At 45.3% G+C, this 22900-nt stretch overlaps 1 protein-coding gene across 2 annotated transcripts in view; it reads left to right on the top strand.

Annotated features, from left to right (window-relative positions):
* Positions 1-22900, top strand: part of LOC138964958 (ubiquitin-like modifier-activating enzyme 1) — a 42354-nt gene that overhangs the window by 12129 nt on the left and 7325 nt on the right. For both annotated transcript variants that reach the window (XM_070337056.1, XM_070337057.1), the window contains exons 11-22: positions 582-752; positions 6677-6781; positions 7095-7331; positions 7575-7740; positions 14120-14202; positions 14377-14490; positions 15111-15224; positions 17792-17938; positions 19689-19763; positions 20342-20537; positions 21135-21316; positions 22746-22832. In XM_070337056.1, coding sequence (XP_070193157.1) covers positions 582-752; positions 6677-6781; positions 7095-7331; positions 7575-7740; positions 14120-14202; positions 14377-14490; positions 15111-15224; positions 17792-17938; positions 19689-19763; positions 20342-20537; positions 21135-21316; positions 22746-22832 — 1677 coding nt within the window. The remainder of the gene's footprint in view (positions 1-581; positions 753-6676; positions 6782-7094; positions 7332-7574; positions 7741-14119; positions 14203-14376; positions 14491-15110; positions 15225-17791; positions 17939-19688; positions 19764-20341; positions 20538-21134; positions 21317-22745; positions 22833-22900) is intronic.

The raw sequence follows: 22900 nt of genomic DNA, 5'->3' as shown, positions 1-22900 counted from the left end.
GCATTGGGATAGTATGGTCTCATTGGTTTCTGTGCCGCTCCGTTGGTATTTGTGTACTGTCCATGTCACTGTTCAAGGTAACTTAAGTTGATAACTGCCCCTATGTCTGTTTTGTATCAGCTTGGAAAGCAAAATCAAGTTGCATTAATTTCAAGTTTGATCGACATTATGGTGGCACTCCAATTACAAAATGCATTGACCAATCATCGAAAGGCGCTGATGTCGCTGTTTAAAAGGATTTCCCCATCCAGAATTCCAAACGTTTTTGGAGATTTTGAAGATTTTGAAGATGACTCCATATGGTTGGTTTATTATATAAAGGGAAGCAAGCGGTTTAATAGCGTAGACAGAGGCAATGAAGGATCATAAGAATTTATAAAATCATATTGATTTTATTCCTGTGGTCTACATAATATTGCCTGTTCAACATGCAAAGGGGGTCAACTTACGGACATCACACGTAGACTGGAAGAATAGAGGGGCTTGCTTGTGTCTCTTTATTTATATGCTTGTGAAACGGTTTTAATGAGGATTAAAAATAAAAACATTCCCTTGAACGTGAAGTTGTACCTGGTTTGCAGGCTGATGCGGAAGCCTTTGTGAAGCTGGTGAACGAGGTGAACGCAGCGTCACCGGCCAAGGTGGATGAGCTGGACGCTGACCTGATGAAGGAGTTTGCCTACAGCGCTCGGGGAGATATCTGCCCTATCCAGGCCTTTATTGGCGGCATCACCGCTCAGGAAGTCATGAAGGTAGGACACCCTCTATTTTTGTTGTTGGCGACTACATTTGGACTTCTGTAACCTTTTTAAGTACTGATGGGCTAGTTGTGACTAGGTTTGATGTTTTGTGTTTATGTTGTGAATTTATGTTGTGAATTAAATGACATATTCTTACCCAACTCACATAGATAGCAATAACTTCGTTTGGTTGCTAAGACATTGAAGCACTCTTACATGGTAACATGGGGAGATAACTCTAAAACAAAAACCACATGCCATATAAGGCATGGTCCGTAGTGGTTATATCCCCTACCGGTGTACCGCACATGCGCAGGATGTATACCAGTGACACTCATTCCTTTTCCTTCAACCCACGTTGCATGACGTGTTTTGAGGTGCTCAGGCTTTTTCTTAAGCCATAGGCCCATCTCTCAGGGAAGGCCATCGAAGCTTGGTAACATATCAACGACCTTCTTTACTTCTTCAGGAATTGGTGAGAGCGTTTCTTTTTTGTATAACGAGAAGATTTCTTAGCGTTTTTGAAGATTTTGCCACTTGTCTTTTAATCATTTGCCCACCATTTTTGACTTTCAAAATGGCCGACATCCTAGACATAAAGAGAAACTAAGAGCTCTGCCAAGCAGACTCGCTCACCTGGTTCTCAATTGGGCAAAACGCTTAAAGCTGGCGCTAAACCACAAACTTCTTCTACTACTCATAGCTCTCAAAGTTATAAATTTCCTTAGCGAGAGGCCATCTTTAGCTCGGGACTTTACCCTGATACGCAGCATTCTATTCTAATGTTGATAGATAACGCATCTCCCTCAGCTCAGACTTTTCGGCTTTGGTCAATAACCTCAGGTGTTACAACCATAATGAAGTTAAGCAAGAGGATCTTCTTGCCTTTTTTGTCATTGTTTATTGTGAGGTTCAGGGAATGTTAACTGCTGATTGTAAACAAATAGCAAGTTAGGTAGGCTTCTCTTCTGCTCCCTTCAGGAGTAGGTAACGCACTGTCGTTCGCAGGTTCGTTCCGAATCTTCTGCAACCATTACGTCTACCAAAGTTGTTGCAGAGGCGACAGATGTGTTTAGTTCGGCGTCAGGTTTACCTGTCAACGAACTTTTGTCTGCCTGTCAGACATCAGCACCGCCCAGTCCTCTTGGCGCTTCAGCGTCGCCGGCGGTGTTTTTGCGCTCTCGCACGGGTTCGTTCAGAGCCTTCTGCAACCATTACGTCTGCCGACGTTTTTGCAGATCCAACAGTGGTGTTGGACTTGTCGTCAGGTGTTCCTTTCGACAAATTTTTGTCTGATTCTCAGACATCAGCACCTCCTGGTCCTCTCGGCGCTTACGCGTCGGCAGGAGGTGTTCTTGGCGAAGCGCGCAAACCTGCGGCAACGGTTTCCGCTCTAGCGGAAGTGCATACCAGCCATAAGGTTCATTCCTCACGTCAGCCTTATTCCCTTCCGGGGTACGGGTTGGGGTGTGAAGAGCATGTGTCCGCTACTTCCGGTAGTAGGACAACAGGATCTTCCGGTCGCCATTCTATGACTCCGGTTGGTGCTGATGCTTACCAATCCACTGCTGGTTCCGCTTCTGCGGCTGCGGCTTCCGGTGGCAGGATGGTATTGCCCTCCGCCGATAACACTTCTGTGTTGGTAGTTGGCATCCATCAGCCTACTGCGGTTCCGGGGCTGTTACACAGGCTGCATCCACTTCCTCTTTCAGTCTTTTAGCTGACATGAGGCAGGTGTTCATGGAGTTCCGGCTTCCGGGAATTTCTTTTTCCCAACCTTTTCCGGTTTCGGCAGATGTTGCCTTGGCGGGATTGGTTTCCGGTTCTCATCCTTTCGACGATCGTTAGGATACTACTGAACAGGATGATGAGGATATGGAAGACGAAGCTTTTGAGGCAGATGGGGATTCCCCTTTTCGACTTCCGGCTAAGCTGCCATCTTTGTTGGCACTTGCAGCAGAGGTTACTACGCACTATTTCCCTGAAGGGGTAGTGGTAGCATCGTCATCTGCGGTTCCTCCACCATCAGCTTTGGCTGATTTTGCTCCTTCTCAGGAACAATCTGCAAGCTTTAAGTTTTTAGAGTCTCCTTAGGTGGCTTTTCAACTTGCAAAAGTTTTCTCAAACTATGTTTCTGCCCCACCTCTGCCTTTGCTGGCAGCACATGGGGAAGCTCCTGCTTCGGCTTTGCCGTGGCTTGCGTCACTTGGACTAGTAGCTCATTTCTTAGTGAACACTAACCGGAAGCTTCGGCTTACTGCCAATTCTAAGAGCTTGATCACTTCCTTTGCCCTGCCTTATGGTACCACTTCCGGTTACACCGGACTTGGCAAGCATTCGGCAATATGGTTATAGCAAGGAGAAACTTTCCGTTTGTTAGGAAAAGAATCTCATTGCTGAGGAAGAATGCAGCCGCTCTTCTTTGGAGTTATCGTCTTTGACGGAGAAGCTGATTCGCTCTATCTCTCGTGCGGTTACATCCTCATTGGGTTCCGGCTCCACCTTCAGCTTTGCTGATTTGAGCCTTCTCAGGAAAATCTTCGAACTTTTAAGTTCTTAGATCCTCCCTCGGTGGCATTTGAACTTGTGGAAGTTTTCTCAAACGATTCTCCTCTGCCACCACTTCCATTGTGGGCAGCGCTCGGCGAAGCACCTGCTGCGGTGTTACCTTAGCTTGCGTCACCCGCGCAAGTAGCGCATCACTCGCTGAGCGCTATCCGTAGGCTACTCAGTTAACACCAAGCCTAAGAACTTGGGTTATTCTTTTGTTCTAACTACGGAACCGCTCCCGGTTACACCGGACTTGATGAACATCCATCTGGATGTTTATAGCAAGGAGAAACTGTCTGTTTGCAAGAAGAAGGATCTCCTGGCTGTGGAAGATTGTGGCCGCACTTTTTTTATAATTATCGTCTTTGACCAAGACTTTGATTCGTTCTCTCCCTTGTGCGGTTACGTTCTCACTGGATACCTTTGTGTTCTGTCGGGACGCATATACAAAGGATGTAGCTTTGCTGTTCGGGAGAAGGCCTCGGCCGACAGTATGGTTCTGTTGTCGAGACTTTAATCTCTTCCTTGTTCGAAGGTTCTCTTTTCGTTTCCGCCTCTATGCAAATGCGGACTCTTCTCTAACAAAGAGAAGCTCACAGCAAAGGAAAGCGCACGGCAGGCCTCGGCTTTGTCTTGTTATCAAAAGGAAAGCACTAGGCTAGCCGGTCTCGGCTTTGGCTTTTTATCTCCATGCTCTCTCCTTGGGCGCTGTGCCAAATACCCACCCCTCTCCCCCCTCTGGGCAGGTTAGCGGTGGGGGTCAGTGGTCAGACAGTAGCACGCTTTCACTCACACTCTTGGCAGTTATATCAACTGGAGTTTTAGTGCTCTGCATCACTCTTCTTCCCGCCTTTGTGTTTTACCACTACACAGCGGCTGGTGGGGATTAGGACTCCCCATTTTATTGAGGTAGGCACTGGGGCCTTCCTATTGGGTCACTTCCATAGATCGAACGAATGTTTACTTCCACATTTTGATACACAAAACAGATCGGAAGTGGCAACATTTTATTTAACTCAGAGCCTCAATCAGGGCTCTGACTTTGATTCTAAGTCAAATGGAATCCATGGACGCTTTGATCCCTTTGGGGAGACTGTACAAGCGGCCCTTTCTAGAAGTCCTGAACTCCAGGTGGAAACTGGAATTGCAGGGCTGTAACACGTTAAATGTCTAAAGCAGCATCGCCCTGATATGGCCCTTTGTGGTCGGCTGGGCGTTAAGCAAACAAACAAAGGGCTGGAACATGCTAGTGTCTTTTCTCGACTGGTTCTCAGACACGATCAAATAATGGATTCTCACACCTTTGCTCATGCAAGGCGTTCCCATTGGTTCTCCCTCCACCATCGAAGCAGTTTTCTGTCTCTTGTGGAATTCTTTCCCTTTGTCAGAGGAGAACATGCGTTGATTCAATCAGACAACACCACAGTGGCGTTTTATCTCAACAAGCAGGGGGACCTCTCGTTCCCTATCGCTGCCACATCGAGCATGCGAGATTCTGATGTGGTGTTACCACCACGAGATCTTATTAGCAGCGAAGTACCTTCCTGGGAGCCTCTATGACATGGCCGACTCTAAGTCGGTCGGCCAAGAATGTCCACACAGAATGGAATATCTTACCACGCGCTTCTACGCCTTCGGGCGAATTTGGAGAAATCGCTGATAGAATTATTTGCCACTCCGTACTATCGCCTTCTGCCGATGTTCGTCTCCACGTTCCCGGACCCCGAAGCATGGAAGATCAATACTCTCGATTTTACTTTGAGCGGCCTGCTGGTCGCACCGTATGGGCCCATTCAATCTTGGTTTCCAGGCCTTCTAAGGCTGGCAAGAGGGCACCGTTTTTTACACTCAAGCCACACGGGTGGCTACTGTATGGGAATCATTGAGACGCTCAGGGGCTTTTGCCTCAACTCTGGATTTGGTCCAAAGATCCCATGGGGGTTCAACGTCTTCGTTTTACGTGTCACATTGACTGGCTTGGACCAAATGGCGTAATGTTAACGGAAAGAACTTCACTTCTCTCCGTTCAATGCAGGTGGCGAACCACCTATCCTGGCTTTCCGAATTTTCTCCCATGTCTTTGAAGAAAGACGATACGCGATATCAGTTACACTGAAACAGGTAGGTCGCAATATTTCATTTGGGGGGCGTTATCGCCAGCGTGATTAAGGGAGCCTCTCTTCGGTTGGCTGAAAACAAATCTCCAGTCCCGACTGGCTTGGGATTTGCTCCTAGTTTTGGAGCATTTGAGATCGGATTCTTTGATCCGTTATAAAAACTAGCCTTGCTAATCTAACACGGAAAGCGGTCATGCTTACTCTACTAGCTTCTGAGAGAAGTGGGAGTAAGTGCATTTTCTGTCTGGTTTTGCTATAGACATCTCTTTGGAGAAAGACTGATCTATGGCGCTTAGGTTTCGTTCAAAATTTCTGGCAAGTAAGCAGAATCCGGAGAAACCAGCTCCGATAATGCAATTCAAACCACTTAGCAATATTTTGGCTCCGCTAGAGCCATATTTAACCAATTGAACATTTCGAGTTTTGAAAACTTTTCTGACTCGCACTGATCTGTTTAGATCACCAAAACAAAGGCTCTTATTCATATCCATCAACACTGGTAGAGGCAATGACTTAGTGAAGTCAACCTTAGCTAGATGGACTGCCACATTGATTAGGCAAGCCTGCCCCGCAAATTGTATAAAGGGGTATATGTTTTTAGGACGGAATGAGTGTCACCGGTATACATCCTGCGCATGCGCGGTACACCGGTAGGGGAGATAACCACTACGGACCATGCCTTATATGGCATGTGGTTTTTGTTGAGTTATCTCCCCATGTTACCATGTAAGAGTGCTTCAATGTCTTAGCAACCAAACGAAGTTATTGCTATCTATGTGAGTTGGTAAGTATATTAATTAAATCAAAGTTTACTTTTGAAACTTTATATTTCTGTTGTTTTAATGTAGTGAATTGTACTTTGCTGGTTTGAGAAATTTTTGTTACAGTTGTCATGTTCCTTTAGGTGAGCATAATTTTGAAATTGGCAATTTGTGAGTTGCTTATGTATCATTTGCTGAAGGTAGCACAATTGATCTTTCATGATGTTGCAATCCTTGACTTGAGTTTTGCCTACACATACCGCCAGCACACTCAAATACGCTCTCAGTTCCCTCTTGATTTCTACGGTTGAGATATGTTAGGATGGGTGCTTGTTATGGGCAAATTCAATCTCCATGTTTCAGCTTTTGTCAATGAAACTGGCAAAACATTTGACCAGGGCCAACAGTAATGTGATAATATGTGTAACTGTGTGCTCACTACTTGTACTGAAGGTAACTAGCTCTGTTACAAACTCAGTTTTGAGATGTGTTTTGTTGTTTATTCCAGGCATGTAGTGGCAAGTTCACTCCCCTGCAGCAGTTCATGTACTTTGACGCTCTGGAGTGTCTGCCCGCGGACAAGTCAGTGCTTACAGAGGAGTCCTGCAAACCTGTGAGTATTTTCTTATTTCTTGTACTTTGCTTTTTTTCTTTCTTTTGCTTGGGGTGGTGGCAGCGTTTTATAGCCGTAACAGTGCTCTTTGAATGCAGTGGTCATTGAGTTTTATGAGTTGAAAGTTAAAATTGCTATTATGAAAATAGTATTGAGGATAATTTGTGGTGATTTCAGACTATGTCTTCACTCGGAAAGTTTATTTTTAGTTTTTTGTACTGTTCATTCATGTCAAAATTTCATGATTACCCTGCAATATTCATGTAATCCGGATCTGCCAAAACTGGAACCTTGCTTTCTTTGCTCGTTTCAGCGCAACTGCCGTTACGACGGGCAGATCGCAGTGTTCGGGGCAGAGTTCCAAGAGAAACTGGGCAACCTGAACTACTTTGTGGTGGGTGCCGGCGCCATTGGTTGTGAGATGCTGAAGAACTTTGCCATGATGGGGGTGGGCTGTGGCCCTAAGGGGCTGGTGCATGTCACTGACATGGACCGCATTGAAAAGTCCAACCTCAATCGACAGTTCCTCTTCAGACCCTGGGATGTACAGGTGAGGGACCTGATGCATGCTTTGTTCCACTTGGTGGAGTGTTGCAGTATCAGTAGACCCGTTTGATTATCGTGCTTCTTTTTCGTGTTTAAAACTTGCCCAATGTGTTGATATTTTTCATTTATTTACTGCTCAAATTGGCAGCTTTGGGTGTTATGGCTGGAGTTAGCCAGTGCATAAAAAAGGATTTGCTCAACTTTCAACTTTGCTTATGTTTTACTCTGTTTTGGCTTGCATTAACAGAAACCCAAGTCAAGCACGGCAGCTGCAGCAGCGAAGGTCATGAACGCCTCCATGAAGGTGAAGGTCAGAGAGGACCGTGTGGGACCAGACACAGAGAACATCTTCACAGACGAGTTCTTTGAGTCTCTTGATGGGGTGGCCAATGCACTTGATAATGTGGATGCTCGTAAGTCTTTGCTTTGCTCTGTGTGTGTCTTAGCCCAACGTCAACGATGATTTAGACAACTTATTATTGGTAAAGGTTGTGCAGTTTCTGGCGAACTTGTAAATGTTTTATCTGGTTATGCTTGGTTCAGAGCTGCCAACTGTAACACGTTTAGCGAAGCATGTTACGTTTTAAGACAAACTGTTACGCCAAGCTTAAAATTGCTATGGTTAAACAATTAATCACAAGCATGCAACAGTTTACTCATTCTTGTAAGTCCTGGTACTCAGTTTTGATTCTCACTCCGTGTAGCCGTCAGAATTTGTGCCATCAAACATTGTCCACACTGTAAAGTGGCACTGCAGATACTCTATTCGCCATTATGGTGTTTTTTTTCAAAATGAACTTTTTTCAAAATGTATATATTCCAAAATGTGGGTGTGCGAATACATTTTAGACAATGCTACTCTAAAACACCATTGGCTACGCTGAAGATCCCCCCCCCCCCCCCAAATTGTAAATTGCGACACTTGAGGTTTCACAGGGGTTTGTTAATTGTGTTGCTCGCATTAAATTACATATTCCTACTCCGAATCACATGTAGCATTGACACAATCGGAGATGCTAGGTTCTGTACAGGCTAACCGTCTAAGGGAAGCAACCCCAACCACAAAAGTGTAAACGTAGCCATGGTAATGCCCATACACCCGGGGAGTTACCTCCCCTCGTGCATGCCACGTCACCACTGCTACTGAACACGTGGTTCCTATCATTCGACCTTACAGCTTTCGAGGGAGCAGGTTGTTGTATTTTTTGGGCTCCCCTGTGGCTGCGCTGTTGGTGTTGTTTTGACACCCACCGGCCACGTTACCGTCTATCTTGCCTCCTGCTTCGTAGTTGGTGAGCTCTTTCCATTTTGGTCATTATTTTGACAGGAAATTTGTTGTAGTTGCTGATTTTCGTCCGTGTTTGGACCTGTGATATTTCAGTGACTACTGTTGGCCGCCATTTTTGTTGTCAGCATGAGTTGACAGATTTTTGTGGCTAGGCCATGTATTTTGGAGGTAAACGTAATTTTACCTTCTTTCTTGCTTTCTGCTTTGTTTAGCTGCTAAGCTTGTTCCTTCTTGTCTTTAGTTTGACAGGAATTTACCTATAGTTGCTGACTTTTTTGTCCGTTTGGACTCCTAAATGCGTTTCAGTAACTTATCTTGTGGCCGCCACGTTCGGTTGCTCAGCTTTCCTGACAGCTTATTTATGTGGCTAGGCCTATGTTATGGTGAGGTTCTCCTTACTTTACCTGCGTTTTTGCCTTCTGCTTTGTTAGTTGGTAAGCCATTTCATATTTCGTCATTTCTTTGACAGGAATTTTTGTTATTGCTTAATTTTCGTCCGTTTTGGACTTCTAAATTTTGTCCAGTAACTTATCGCTTGGCCGCCATTTTGTGTATCAGCGTCGCTGACAGTGGTTTACTTGGCTAGGCTTTAGCAGGTATCTACCAGTCCGTAGGACTTGTCGTGGTTTCGGATTTAACATGTTTTTATGTTTTGTTCGTTACTCTTTCTGCCTCGAACAAACACTTTGTGGGGCAGTCATATACTGTTGTACGTCCTGTTTCTTCTCCTCGCCTTCTCTGCCGTTAGCAGATCAGGTGTTGCAGGTGTCTGCGTTTTCTTGTGAAGAAATTGTCGCGTGCCAAGCCTGCGTCTTCCGTTGGTCCCGCTGTCTGTGGGCGACGTCACCTTGTTGGCTTCTTTGACGCTTCCGGCCGAGACGTTGTCTAGGGCGGATGTTTTGCTTCTTCGTCTTCTACCGCTGTGGTTGGCGATTCAAGTAAGTCGAGCTGGTCCACAGGCCCTCGTGAGGCCGTCGGACAGTCCCTGCTGGGACACAGCTCTTTTCGGCGGGTTCACGACCCGCAAACCCCTGTTCAGTCGCACCCTGGCTTCACTGAAGACCATTGTGTGGCTGAGCAATGGCGGCAGTTGGTTCCGGCTACTTCTCCGACGTACGCACCCGCTGGGGTCGTTTCCGGAGTTGTCTAGCCGTTTCCGACTGCTGCGCTTCCGGCACTCGCCGGAAGCATAGGTCCCCCGATGTACGCACCCGCTGTGGTCGTTTCCGGGGTTGACCAGGTCCCCCGATGTGCGCACCCGCTGTGGTCGTTTCCGGGGTTGACCGGACGTTGCCCCCCGGGCATTCGTCCTCTGTTCAGTCGCACCCTGGCTTCCTCGAAGACCATTGTGTGGCGGAGCAGTGGCGGTAGCCGTTTCCGGCGCTGCGCTTCCGGCACTCGCTGGAAGCATAGGTCCTCTGACGTACGCACCCGCTGTGGTCGTTTCCGGGGTTGACCGGACGTTGCCCCCCGGGCATTCGTCCTCTGTTCAGTCACACCCTGGCTTCCTCGAAGACCATTGTGTGGCGGAGCAATGGCGGTAGCCGTTTCTGGCGCTGCGCTTCCGGCACTCGCTGGAAGCATAGGTCCTCTGACGTACGCACCCGCTGTGGTCGTTTCCGGGGTTGACCGGACGTTGCCTTTAGGGCATTCGGGCTTCCGGCCTCCGTCCTCGCATTCGGCGCTTCCGCTTTTCGCGGTCTCGTCTGGTGCTTTCCGGCTCCGCCCGGATTTACTGCTCCTTTCGCTTCCACTTCCTTCAGGATGTCGGTAGCTGAGGAGCAACGCCAGCCCTTCGGGCAGGTGTTGTCTTAGCCCTGGCCGATGTAGTCAGCGTTTCAACCTTCGGTTGTCGCGTCGACTGCCGTTCCGGTGCCGGCGGCTGCAGACTTGCCGTCTTCTCTCTCTTAGCCTGGTCAAGGCATGAGTTAGGACGACGTCGGGGGGGGACGGATTTCCGGTTTTCCGGTTATGCCGTTTCACCGGCCTTCCACCAGTACGTGGACTTCGGTTTTTTCGCTGGTTGTGTCGGACATTCAGTCTGTCGTCAGCGATTCCACACGTGCTGGTTATCGGGAAAAAGGCTTAACGCTGTCCTCTTAGCTGCGGCAGAGGTCACGTCGAAGTTTTTTCCCGGACGGGGCTTCGGCCTCCTACACTTCCTGGCTGGAAGCATAGGTTCTCCATCACAAGCGCACGTAGTGGCTTGTCTGGGGTTGTTCGAGGACTGGCCTACGGGCGTTCGGGTTCCGGCCCCAGTCCTCTTCTGTTCTGTCTCACTCTTGTTCCGTCGTGGGCATTTGTGTTTCACAGGGCGGCAGCCGTTGTCGGCGTGGTGTTTCCGGTTTTACTGGAAGCATAAGTCCTCCATTTCAAGTACACTTTGCGGTTTTGACTGGAGTTGACAGAGGACTGGCCTACGGGCGTTTGGGCTTCCGGCCTCAGTCTACTCTATGCAACTTTCGCTTCCGTTTTTTGCGGTTTTGTCTGCTGCATTTCCGGCTCCGTTCGGATACACTTCTCCTCTTCCTGACACTCCTTCGGAGGTCGGGGGGGTGAGGAACAGCGGCTGGCCTACGGGCATTTAGGCGTTCAGCCTCAGCCGGGGCAGTCTTCACTTTACCTGTTGGGTGTTGAGTTTACTGCCTATTCAGTTCGGGTGGCCCTGGACGTTTCCCCTTTTCACGACCGTCATTAGGGGGATGAGTCAGGCGTTTTCCGGTTGGATGGTTTTCCGGTTTCCGGTCATCTCATTCATCAGTTTACCACCAGCAACTGTGACTTCGGTTGCGTTCGTAGCTGAGCTATTCTGGTTTTCAGTCTTTGGTCAGCAATCGAACACGTTCTGGATTTCCGTCGAAGCTCGGAGCTTCGGCTCAGGATTTCCCGTTGGGTGCATCGACATTGGTGGCTTCCTTGTTGGTTGACTTTGTTGTCGATGTCGGACTTCCGTTCCGTGAAGATAGGATGTTTTCCCTACTTCCGGTTCCTTAGTCACCTTTTGTAGGTACCACGGTTTGCAGGTTTTGGCTAGGCCATCTCCTCCCGAAAGTGGTATCTCTAGTGTTTTGGTTCTGCCGCTGTTTCTACTATGGTTCAGTTCCGGAACATGCTCAGCCTTGACTGGCCTCGGCTACACGGGCTTCACCTTCTGTTCCTTCTTGCTTATTCAGCCTTTGGAACTTGCCTCCTTTCTCTACTCTGTTGGCCAGCCCTTGCTAGGGTGAGCATGGAGCAGATGAGGCTGCCCTTCCTTCACTACGCTCGTACGGCGGGTGTCGGAGGGACTCGTTTCTTTCGCATTCTCAGTTCCCTGAACAGTCAAAGAGAGTCGCTTAAACTTTGCCTGCAGTAGAGATTCAGTCGAGTAGAGATCAGCAGGTCTCTGACTGCTTTACAAGGGTTGAAGGAAGGTAAGGCTAGCATACTCAGAAACATGCTTAGCAGAAGCATGCTCATTCCTCTGGTTAAGCTAAGCTGGCAGCCTATAGGCAGCCTTGGCTGGGCAACAGCCATTCCACGTTGAGGCGATGGTGGTTGTTGCCTTCCCGTTTCTTGTGGCTTCGGACTTCGTCTTTTCTTTCCTTTGTTCTCTCTTTTTAAGAGATTGGATAGGACGATTTTCGTTTGGGTGGGGTTCTCTGGATTCAGGTTACCCCTGTTTGGCCACAAACGTTTGGACTTTGGTCCTTGTTGTCTTTCATCGAGTCGGACTCTGTCTTTCTCTAGTGATCAGACGCGTTCTGGTGTTTCGTCCAAACTTAAGGTACGCTTGAGTTGGCCTCGGAGGTAACATTCAGATTTTCCTGAGGGGGCATTGTCTTGGACAATGGATGTTTGAGGAGTAGTTCTTTGTGGCTTTCCTCCTCTCTCTCAGGTTTTGGCTACTCTTCTCCTTCGGGCAGAGGTTTAGCTAAGGTTTGGTTCCTGTGACTTCAGTCTTGGGCCTTTCCTCTCTTCTTCCTCATCTTAGTATGAGGCGAGTCCGGATGACGTCCGTTGGGTCGGGTTTCCTTACAGTCGCCCGGCTACAAAAGGCAACTTTGTCTAGGGCGGTTGTCCGTTTTTTCTCCGCGTTGGACTCTGTCTTCAGACAGGGACAGACGCGCTCTGGGTTTCTGGCCAAACTCAGGTAGGCTCTTGATTTGGCTAGGAAGTTAATTGCCTGTTTTTCCCCTGAGAACTCTGGTTTCGGGAGTCTTATGGCTGGCTGGCTTCACGGTTTACGTTTACCAGTCTTGGTTTTCTGCTTTCGGTTTTTGATTCACTCTCGATTACCTTCAAGCAGACTGTTTTGGGAACATTCTGGCTTTTAGCCATTTTGTTTATGGTTGCCAGTCACATCGGTTTTTGACCACCGTGGGTCCTCACTTCCGGTAGCTTACGCACAGTCGTAAGTGGCTGCTGTCGGGTGCTACCTCTCTCCCTGTGTTCGCAGGGACTGGTAGGGGATGACTGGCGACCTTCTATTTGTGAGTTTTCTCTTCGAGGTGGACTCTGGTACGTAGTGCTTGGATGTCTCTCTCTCGCTCTTTCGTGGGGATTGGTCACTCTTATTTTGAGCTGACTTCTTTCTCACAAGCCTTTCGGGCTTTACTACATCCCAAGGTTTGCAGACTTTGGCATGGTTGTCTTAAGGTCACCGCGGGGGTTCGTCCTTCTCAGTTGAGGGGACAACCTTACGCACGGATCTTCTCAGGACATTAGCATTTCCTTCCAATAAAAGGGGGGGGGGGGGAAGCTTGTCTTTCCCTTGGCTCGCCAGGGTTATTAATCCAAGGCTTGGGTCTATTCCTGTGCTGTTTTTTACGGCTAGGAGATTGGAAGAAGTGCTGAGCACAGCTTTCTGGATCTCTGAGGTTGTCTCTTACGCTTTTGCCTGAGATACTTCTCGGCTGTCAATCAGGACTTTCCTCGGTTCCCTCACTGCCTGTTGGCAGTGGGCCAGCCCTGCCAAGGGCTTTTTGAGTGGGTTAGATTTTCTTTCCCACTGGGACCCCCTGATTCTTTGGCAGCGGTCCAGGTTTTCGGCAAGGTTTTTTGAGTGAGTTGGATTTTTCTTTCCCACCGCCTTGTTGTTGCAATCTGCTACATGTGATTCGGAGTAGGAATATGTAATTTAATCGAAAATTTTATTGTAAATTTTCATTTAATAAATATACCTACCCGAATCACATAGTATATTCCCTCCCGCCAACCCCGCTTTTGATTTGGAGAATTTATTCTTTAGGTCGAATGATAGGAACCACGTGTTCAGTAGCAGTGGTGACGTGGCATGCACGAGGGGAGGTAACTCCCCGGGTGTATGGGCATTACCATGGCTACGTTTACACTTTTGTGGTTGGGGTTGCTTCCCTTAGACGGTTAGCCTGTACAGAACCTAGCATCTCCGATTGTGTCAATGCTACATGTGATTCGGGTAGGTATATTTATTAAATGAAAATTTACAATAAAATTTTCGATTTAAGTACTTGCAAGAGTTAAATTTGGATTCTCTGTTGCAGGTATGTACATGGATCGTCGGTGTGTGTACTACTGCAAGCCACTGTTGGAATCTGGTACCTTGGGAACCAAGTGCAACGTACAGGCAAGTGTAGAATTTTGTCGTTCTTCTTGTCTTCTTTCATGGTGTAAATATTTATGTCATTCACTGAATTACAAATGTAAATAGAATGACGATATTCTTGTTCAGTTCGTGTGATTTATCCAGCTTTTGTTTGCTGTCTTTTTAAAATTGTTTTGTTGTTGTTTTCTTCTTCAGGTGGTGATACCATTTGTGACAGAGTCCTACTCCTCATCACAGGACCCTCCAGAAAAATCCATTCCTATTTGCACATTGAAGAATTTCCCTAACGCTATTGAACATACCCTGCAGGTAAAGTTCAGGTTGATTTCAGGCCGCTTTGGTGCTCTAGGCGTATATAGTGCGTCTACAGTTTTGAGTGTTCTGGCATTCATGACCGATTAAGTTTGGGAAAGCGCTGGGGGAAATGTCTTAAAACATGCGTACTTAGAACATTATTATGTATGTGGTTACAAAATTTTCTTTCTTTACAATGTGTTTATTTTGGAACAGTGTAATACATTCAGAGCAATTAAACATGGAGATATGAACTTGTGGTTTAGGCTGTTTGAAGGGGGAGGGGGGGGAACATATGATGTATCTCCTATCTATGTGTTATGCAAGTTCCCTTGCTTGTTGCCCTGATTTAGACTAGTAGCTGACATATTGGAAACTAGATGAATACCCGCTTCGCCGGGAAGAAGTCGGGCCGTGTCCGAGGTGTACCTGAATATGGCCACCAAATTTGAAAGAGATCCATCGAGAACTTTGGCCGTGCATCGCGGACACACACACACACACACACACACACACAAGTCGTATATATATATAGATGAAAATATGAAATGTTGGTTGCTGTCAGGGTTTTTTCTTTCCTTTTTTGTGTGTGTGCAAATTATGTTCAATGATGTAACTTTTGCACTTTGTTTCAGTGGGCCCGTGAGGAGTTTGAAGACAAGTTTGCACAACCATCTGCCAATGCGGCGCAGTACCTGACAGACCCCAAGTTTGTTGAGAGGACCCTCAAGCAGCAAGGCTCCCAGCCTGTGAGTTTGCTTTTCCTTGTTCCCACATGTGGAAACTTACTTTAAGCCTTTTTTGTCAACTTGTTGTGTTAGGTATATTCTGTGACAGGAGATTCTGAATGGGCATACATGGGTTTATTTGATAGATGTTTGTTCATGCCGAGTCTGTTTGGGTAGCTAACCTACAAGTTGACTACATTTTATAAAAGCGTGATTGCATGAGTGGAAGGTGTAGGGCTGGCATGTTGCTGGAGTTGTTATCCAAGGATGGTAACGTGTAAAAAGACTGCACGCAAAAGACAACACAAGTGATTGCTAGCATGCTATAGCCTTAGTCACGCCGTGGATCGTGTAACTCTGCATTTGCGCCACCGCAACTTTTTATCGCTTCACGCCGACGAAGAGGCAAGCTGCGAGGTAGGTCTCTCGAATGATAAATTAAATTGTTAGAATGCTAGGCACTCAGCATGTTCTCAAGTGTTGCATTTCACTAACTTATATCCTTAGCTATATTTCTGTATATATTTTTTGATGCTTTGATGGCCCTGGTGATCGTGACGATCTGTTTTTCTTCTCGTTTCCCCATGTTTTGGGCATATTTTCAGTTTCTGCGTCAAATGCAACAAAACGGAGATTACTGGTCATTCTTGGACATGTTCACTGATAACTTTAATGTTTTATGAATCTCCACGTGTAGTTTCTCTGTATATAGTTCCATATATACTTTGCAAGAAGCAGATAAAAACAGAGTGTCAACAACTCTCTGTAATTCGCCACCGCATCAATTCAATGTTAGATGTAACTCGCCACCGCATTTTTTGTTATTCGCCACCGCACTACGTACGCAAATTGTTATTTTCAAACGCATCAACATCGTGGAGGCATTTAAACCTTTATTTTTGTCACAAAACTGACAGCAATTGATAGGACCATTTTAACTTTAGTGCTGCAAGTTTTAAACTCAGGGGCGTGGCGTGATGTTGCCTATGCAAAGGATTTAAAGGCACCATGAGTTGACAAATCAAACTGTAGTATTTCTTCTTCTTCTTCTTCTTCTTCTTCTGCTTCTTCTGCTTCTTCTACTTCTTCTTCTTCTGTATGAAAAGTATGCTTATCTGTACTTGAGTGTATAACCCACATGTACTGGAATGTGCTTATATATATGACCCCCCAAAAAAAATCCCTGGGACTGTGAGATTCAAGAGGTTTAGGGTATGATGACATCAATAGGAAATATAACAGTGCTTACCCGAAAGAGTGAAAAAAATACTATATTTACAAGTGGGAAATGCATCGATGACTGCTAGTGATGATCTGAACAGATTACGCAGCAAAATAAAGACACATCAGAACATGAAGACCAACGTTTTCACCAATGAGATTTCACTTTTAGGAAGGCACGCTGATGAAAAGTTTGTCCTCATGTTCTCTTATGCATTCATTTACATTCGGAAGATTGACTACACATACAAGAATGTACAAAAACGTTCCGCATGGTTTGAACATTACTTAGTGTAAGGCGACGAATGGCAGGATGGATAGCGTACTGCCCCTATGATCCGCTTGATTTCCTTGGCCGCGGGTTCAATCCCTTGCCGGGACAGTTCATAAAGTGAATTTGGGTTTACGCTATGCATTAAAAGCTTGTCGTCAGTGGTTTTCTTCCGGGTCCTACCAGTTTGTTTTCCTCCACCATTTCAAAACTGTAAATTAATTCCGCCCATCTGCAAAAATTTAAAAAAAAAATCTTTCCAAATTCTGATTTCCTAATAGCAGCTTTAATCCTTCGTACCACATGGTGAGTGTGTGTTGTACGATTGTCACCATGTGAGCGTACGTGTCACTGAACTCTTCAACATATTAGACAGTTGCGGTGGCGAATAACATCCAAGACGTGAAATTGCGGTGGCGAATTACACCAAGCATCGGTGGCGTATAACATGAAGTCTAATTGTTTGTGTTTTCTTTTGCCGCGTGCGTCACCCAAAGACAAAATTGTGCAACAGCATTCATCAAGAATACAAAGGACATGTTTAGCTCACAGGATATCATCACGGGAATGCATCAACTAGTGCTGTTTCGTTGAAGTTACGAGGGAAGGGACAAATCGTGCAATTTCAGCTACAATTCCAGCAGAAATCGGACTTCAGAACTGCCGAAACCTGACATTTCGACTAAAAAAAGCACGTACCTTAGACCTTGAGTATATACTTCTTTAAAATGTACTAATGAAGAATCTAGATGATGCCTGAAAGTCCTACAAATTTTCATTTTCTGTGAGAGACCTATCTTGCAGCGTGCTACTTCGTCCGCGTAATGCACTGAAAAAGTTGCGGTGGCGCAAATGCAGAGTTACACGATCCACGGCGTGTTAGTGTTCATAGCTTTTGACAACAAAAGTGACTAAGCTTTAGAAAAAGGCCAGCTTTGAATGAAGGCTTGCGTTTGAGAACCTTTCAGTTTGTCATCTAACAAGCAGATTCTCTCCCCTGCAGACAAGGTGGGGTGGGGGTGTGCATTGGAAAGTTCAAGACTGTTGATTTGTTGCTAATTGTGAAATCTAAAGTACAAAATATTAATTGGTACAGGTTGAGACACTTGAGTCAGTGAGGCGTGCAGTGGACACGGAATTCTACACCTCGTTTGACCAGTGCGTGGAGTGGGCCCGCGCTCTGTTCCAGGCCAACTACTACAACCAGATCAAACAGCTACTTCACAACTTTCCACCAGACCAGGTCAGCCTTTTCCCTTTACCCCCCCCCCCCAGTTTAATAATAAAAAAAAAAGTCGCGTAAGGCAAAAATAAAACATTTAGTCAAGCTCAGTCGAACTCACAGAATGAAACTGAACGCATTGCATTTTTTCCGCAAGACCGTACACTCATAGCATCGTCTGTCCACCGCTCGTGACAACAAAGGCAGTGACATTAACAATCCAGAAAAGCGCGGTAGCGGTTGCGCTGAGGAGGATAGCATGCTTTTCTATATCTCTATTCTTTTTAACTCTCTGAACGTTTTTTTAATCCAAGCATATCATATCTATATGTTTTTGGAATCAGGAACGGACAAGGAATAAGATGAAATTGTTTTTAAATCGATTTCGGTAATTTGATTTTAATCCTAAATGTTATATTTTTAATTTTCAGAGATTGTTTTTAATCCGAATATAACCTATTTATATGTTTTTGGAATCGGTAAATGATGAAGAATACAATAAACGTAATTTTTGATCGTTTTATAAAAAAGTAATTTTAATTACAATTTTCAGATTTTTAATGACCAAAGTCATTAATTAATTGTTAAGCCTCCAAGCTGAAATGCAATACCAAAGTCCGGCCTTCGTCGAAGATTGCTTCGCTAAAATGTCAATCAATTTGATTGAAAAATGAGGGTGTGACAGTGCTGCCTCCCTCAACTTTTACAAAATCAGGCATGGGAATTGTCCGCCGAATGGCGGATTTCCGCTGAATTTTTTTTTTGTTCCGCCGAAAATGCAAAAGTGTCCGCCGAAAAAATAAAGGGGGGAGGCACACAAAAAAAGCACCGGTTACTTTGGCCTTTGCGCAAAAGCCCGCGAAAACTTTCCGTACTTTGTTCACGCACTGCTACCGCCCGCCTCAGTTATTGAACTATTATGTTTGAAAGTAAACCAGATTGCACAGATTGTGTTACAAGTTACATTTTCCTGTTTGTCTCAACAGATAAATTTTTTTTACAAATTTAAACCATATATAATACATGTAAGCAAAATTTGGTACATTTTTGTACTAAAAACTCTGATTCTAAAAACAGAATTTAATGGCAAACTTGGAGCTCAGATGACAGATGGGTTCTTTGGAGAAAAACATTTTCCGGGGGGGCATGCCCCCGGACCCCCCTAGTAAGACTAGGCGCTTCGCGCCGTCGACTTGACGCTTCGCGTCTTCAGTTATAAATTTTCCGCCTTTTTTACAATTTTCAATTCCCATGCCTGAAAATGCCGGATTATGACGTCATCAAAGACATTTATCGAAAAAAAGAAAAAAAGGTCTGGGGATATCATACCCAGGAACTCTCATGAAAAATTTCATAAAGATCGGTCCAGTAGTTTACTCTGAATCGCTCTACACACACAAACACACACAGACACACACACAGACACACACACACACACACACACACACACACACACACACACACACACACTCACATACACCACAACCCTGGTCTCGATTCCCCCCCTCTATGTTAAAACATTTAGTCAAAACTTGACTAAATGTAAAAAGATGGCAGGTGTGTAGTGGTAGCAACTTGTGGATATGTAAATGACTTTTACATTTTGTTGTTTAAAAAAAACAAGTTGTAAAGGTTCATTTTGATGAAATTGTACCTGCTGTTCTTTTTATTGAACATGAATGAATGGGAGTTGGTTTTCATAGATGATTCAATGAAGAGTATAAGAAGTGTGCCATGTCAGACTAATTGGTTTTTGCCACTACCGTTCCAGATGACCAGCTCAGGTGCCCCGTTCTGGTCTGGCCCTAAACGTTGTCCTCATCCTATCGAGTTTGATTCCAACAACGTGAGTGTCTGCTCTACTTTACACTTTCTGGATTAACGTTTACGTTTTTAGTTAGTTGGTTGTGTTTGTTTTTGGTGCGGAATCGGTTTCGCTGAGCATTTGAGTACTTCTAAAGATTTTTTTTCTTTCCTTTAGGCATCACATCCCATCAATTGTTCAGTTACTTTTTTTGTTCTTTTATTTTTGTCATCTTCAACTCATAATCAGGAATATAAATCTTATTTTGTAAAGGGTTTCCATAGTATATTAGCCCTCACACATTTTTACAATCAGAATATTAGAATAATCGGTTGGTTGGTTGGTTACTTGGTTGTTGTCTTTGTTTTCCTCCAAAATCTAGATTTTGTTTATGGTGGGGCATGCAAGGGTTCAAAGTACTTTGTACTGGGACCTTTAAACTTTTCTGTGTTTTCCACCTGAGTTTTTTGTACGTCGGGAGAAAGGTTAGGTTAGTATAAAAATATACCCTACCTCTAAATCCTTTTTTTTTTTTATAAACCATAGGGCACAGCGAAGAAGCATTTTAAAAGCTGATTTCGTTCTCCATCTTTCAATATATTGCTTTTTTTCATTTCTAGGACCTGCATCTAGATTACATCATAGCGGCAGCCAACCTGAAGGCCTTCATGTGTGGACTGCCCTCGTTCACAGACCGCGCCGCCGTCAAGGACATGGTTAGCAAGGTCAAGGTCCCAGAGTTCGTACCAAGGTCGGGCATCAAGATCGCCGTCACTGACGCTGAGGCACAGGCAGGCAACAACAGCGATGGCTTTGGTAAGCAGCAGATTTTGATAGAGGCAGGGGAGTTAACCCCAGCTTTGGTTTTGTGTGCATAATGGGCGGTTCTGGTGAGGTTATGCCCCTTATTTCTTTTGGCTGGTAACAGGCGGAACCTCGCGGCAAGATCACACGAGAAAGGAAAAAAACGTGCATTGGTCCCAAATAGCATGTCGCTTTGGTAAGTTTGTGTGTAAGTCGTGCATTTTATACGGTAAAAAGACAATGGTAACAGGCGGAACCTCGCGGCAAGATCACAGGAGTTGTCTCGCGTTATCACCCCAGAAGCGCTCATTCTAGTTTAGTGTTGGGGTTAGCTAGGGAAGGGGGAGTAACTCGGGTTTTAGAGAGAGAGAGAGTGAGTGAGTGTTGTATCTTGGGAGTCATATTATGTACTATCTGCAAGACTTGACCTGCTTTGGTGGGCAAAAGTGTTGATGTTTTGCATTGTTAGCAGATCTGTGGGCATGGGGATCTTTGCCTTACACAGGGAACATCATTTAGGTTTTGTAAAGATGCAGTCATGCATGGTACATGGAACAGCTCATAACAAGCTGGGATAAGTGAAACTTGTTCTTTGTGCGTTGTTACCAGACAAGGATGCGTTAGAGCGTCTGAAGAGTGGCATCCCCACCCCAGAAAAGCTGAAGGGTCGCAAGCTGAACGTGGTGGACTTTGAGAAGGACGACGACACCAACTTCCACATGGACTTCATCACAGCATGCTCCAACCTGCGTGCAGAGAACTACAGCATCCCCCCTGCCGACAGACTCAAGGTAAAGAATCAGATGTCAGTTTCACAACCGACACCGGATATGACATCCCCCTGATTTCTGAAAGGCCATGTAAGCGTGTGCTCGGAAGCGAGAGGTTGCGAGTTCGACCCTGGGTCAGGGCGTTAGCAATTTTTTCCCCCCTTTCCTAACCTAGGTGGTGGGTTCAAGTGCTAGTCTTTCGGATGAGACGAAAAACCGAGGTCCCTTCGTGTACACTACATTGGGGTGTGCACGTTAAAGATCCCACGATTGACAAAAGGGTCTTTCCTGGCAAAATTGTATGGGCATAGATAAAAAATGTCCACCAAAATACCCGTGTGACTTGGAATAATAGGTCGTGAAAAGTAGGATATGCGCCGAAATGGCTGCGATCTGCTGGTCGATGTGAATGCGTGATTTATTGTGTAAAAGATTCCATCTCACACGGCATAAATAGATCCCTGCGCCTTGAGTCCGAGTCTGGAGATACACGCGCGATATAAGACTTCATATAGCATAACATCCTGTCACGGTCACCACTTTCCAATTTCGGTCCAGATCTACGCGAAGTTCTTCGTGCGCTTTCGTCTGTTTTTCGAAACAGTGATGACGGGTACACAAGCTGAATATACTGGGTACACAAGCAACACTGAAATTTGTTTTTCGATTTTTAGATTCATTCCTGTAAAATCTCCCAACTCTAAAACAAATAGGCCTAGTGGAAACAAGCGTCTTGTGCAAGAGAGATCAAGGGAGATAATTGGCAGGATATGTCGCCCGTCTACTCAAGTTCTGAGTTTTGTGTGGGTATCCGTGTTCATGCACTAGGCCTCCAAAATGAACAGTTTACAGATGCACAGAAGCGTCGTAAAGATATTAAAATTTAACACTGCGCACATAAAACATATTTTTAACATTATGAACATATTTTTAACATCACGAACATATTTTTAACATCACGAAGATTGCTGATTGAGGTTCGTCAAACACGCCTTTTTCACCATGCAGATCCCGGTCTTCGGCAAGCAGTGGTGGGCGCGAAAAACCAAGCGCATGCGCAATGAGGCACAAAGTTAAAAATAGAGAGGAAATCCCCACCACCGACGAATGTTCGTCTGACGAAGGTTGAATCTGGATGTCCCTAATTAGTCAGTCTTACTTTCTGTTGATAAACCTTGTGAATGCTCTGTCATGTTCATGTGTATATAAAATTTTAATTTTTGTTTTTAAATATAAAAAAATTATAAACAAAACAAAACATTTAGCAGTACGTGGACCTGATTATCTGGGAAGTGAACGGGAAAACAAAAAAAATGAGATAATGCACAGAAAAGGGATTTAGCTCAGTTAGGTGGTGTTTCTTTGATATGTTATTCCTCAGTATTCTTTTTAATTCATTTGTTCAAAGCGAAGATGTTGATTCTTGCTGAACCATTTTTTCTCGTTTCAGAGCAAGTTGATAGCAGGACGCATCATACCAGCCATTGCCACAACAACAGCCATGGTGGTTGGCCTTGTTGGAATGGAACACTTAAAGGTAGGCTGGAGAAAATAAAAAAAAAACAAGCTGATCAACCTTTGTATTTGTGCAGACCTTTAGAGTTG

This window comes from Littorina saxatilis, linkage group LG4 (genome assembly GCF_037325665.1).
Source record: "Littorina saxatilis isolate snail1 linkage group LG4, US_GU_Lsax_2.0, whole genome shotgun sequence".
Taxonomy (NCBI): Eukaryota; Metazoa; Mollusca; class Gastropoda; order Littorinimorpha; family Littorinidae; genus Littorina; species Littorina saxatilis.
This window is presented reverse-complemented; position numbering and strand designations above follow the sequence as displayed.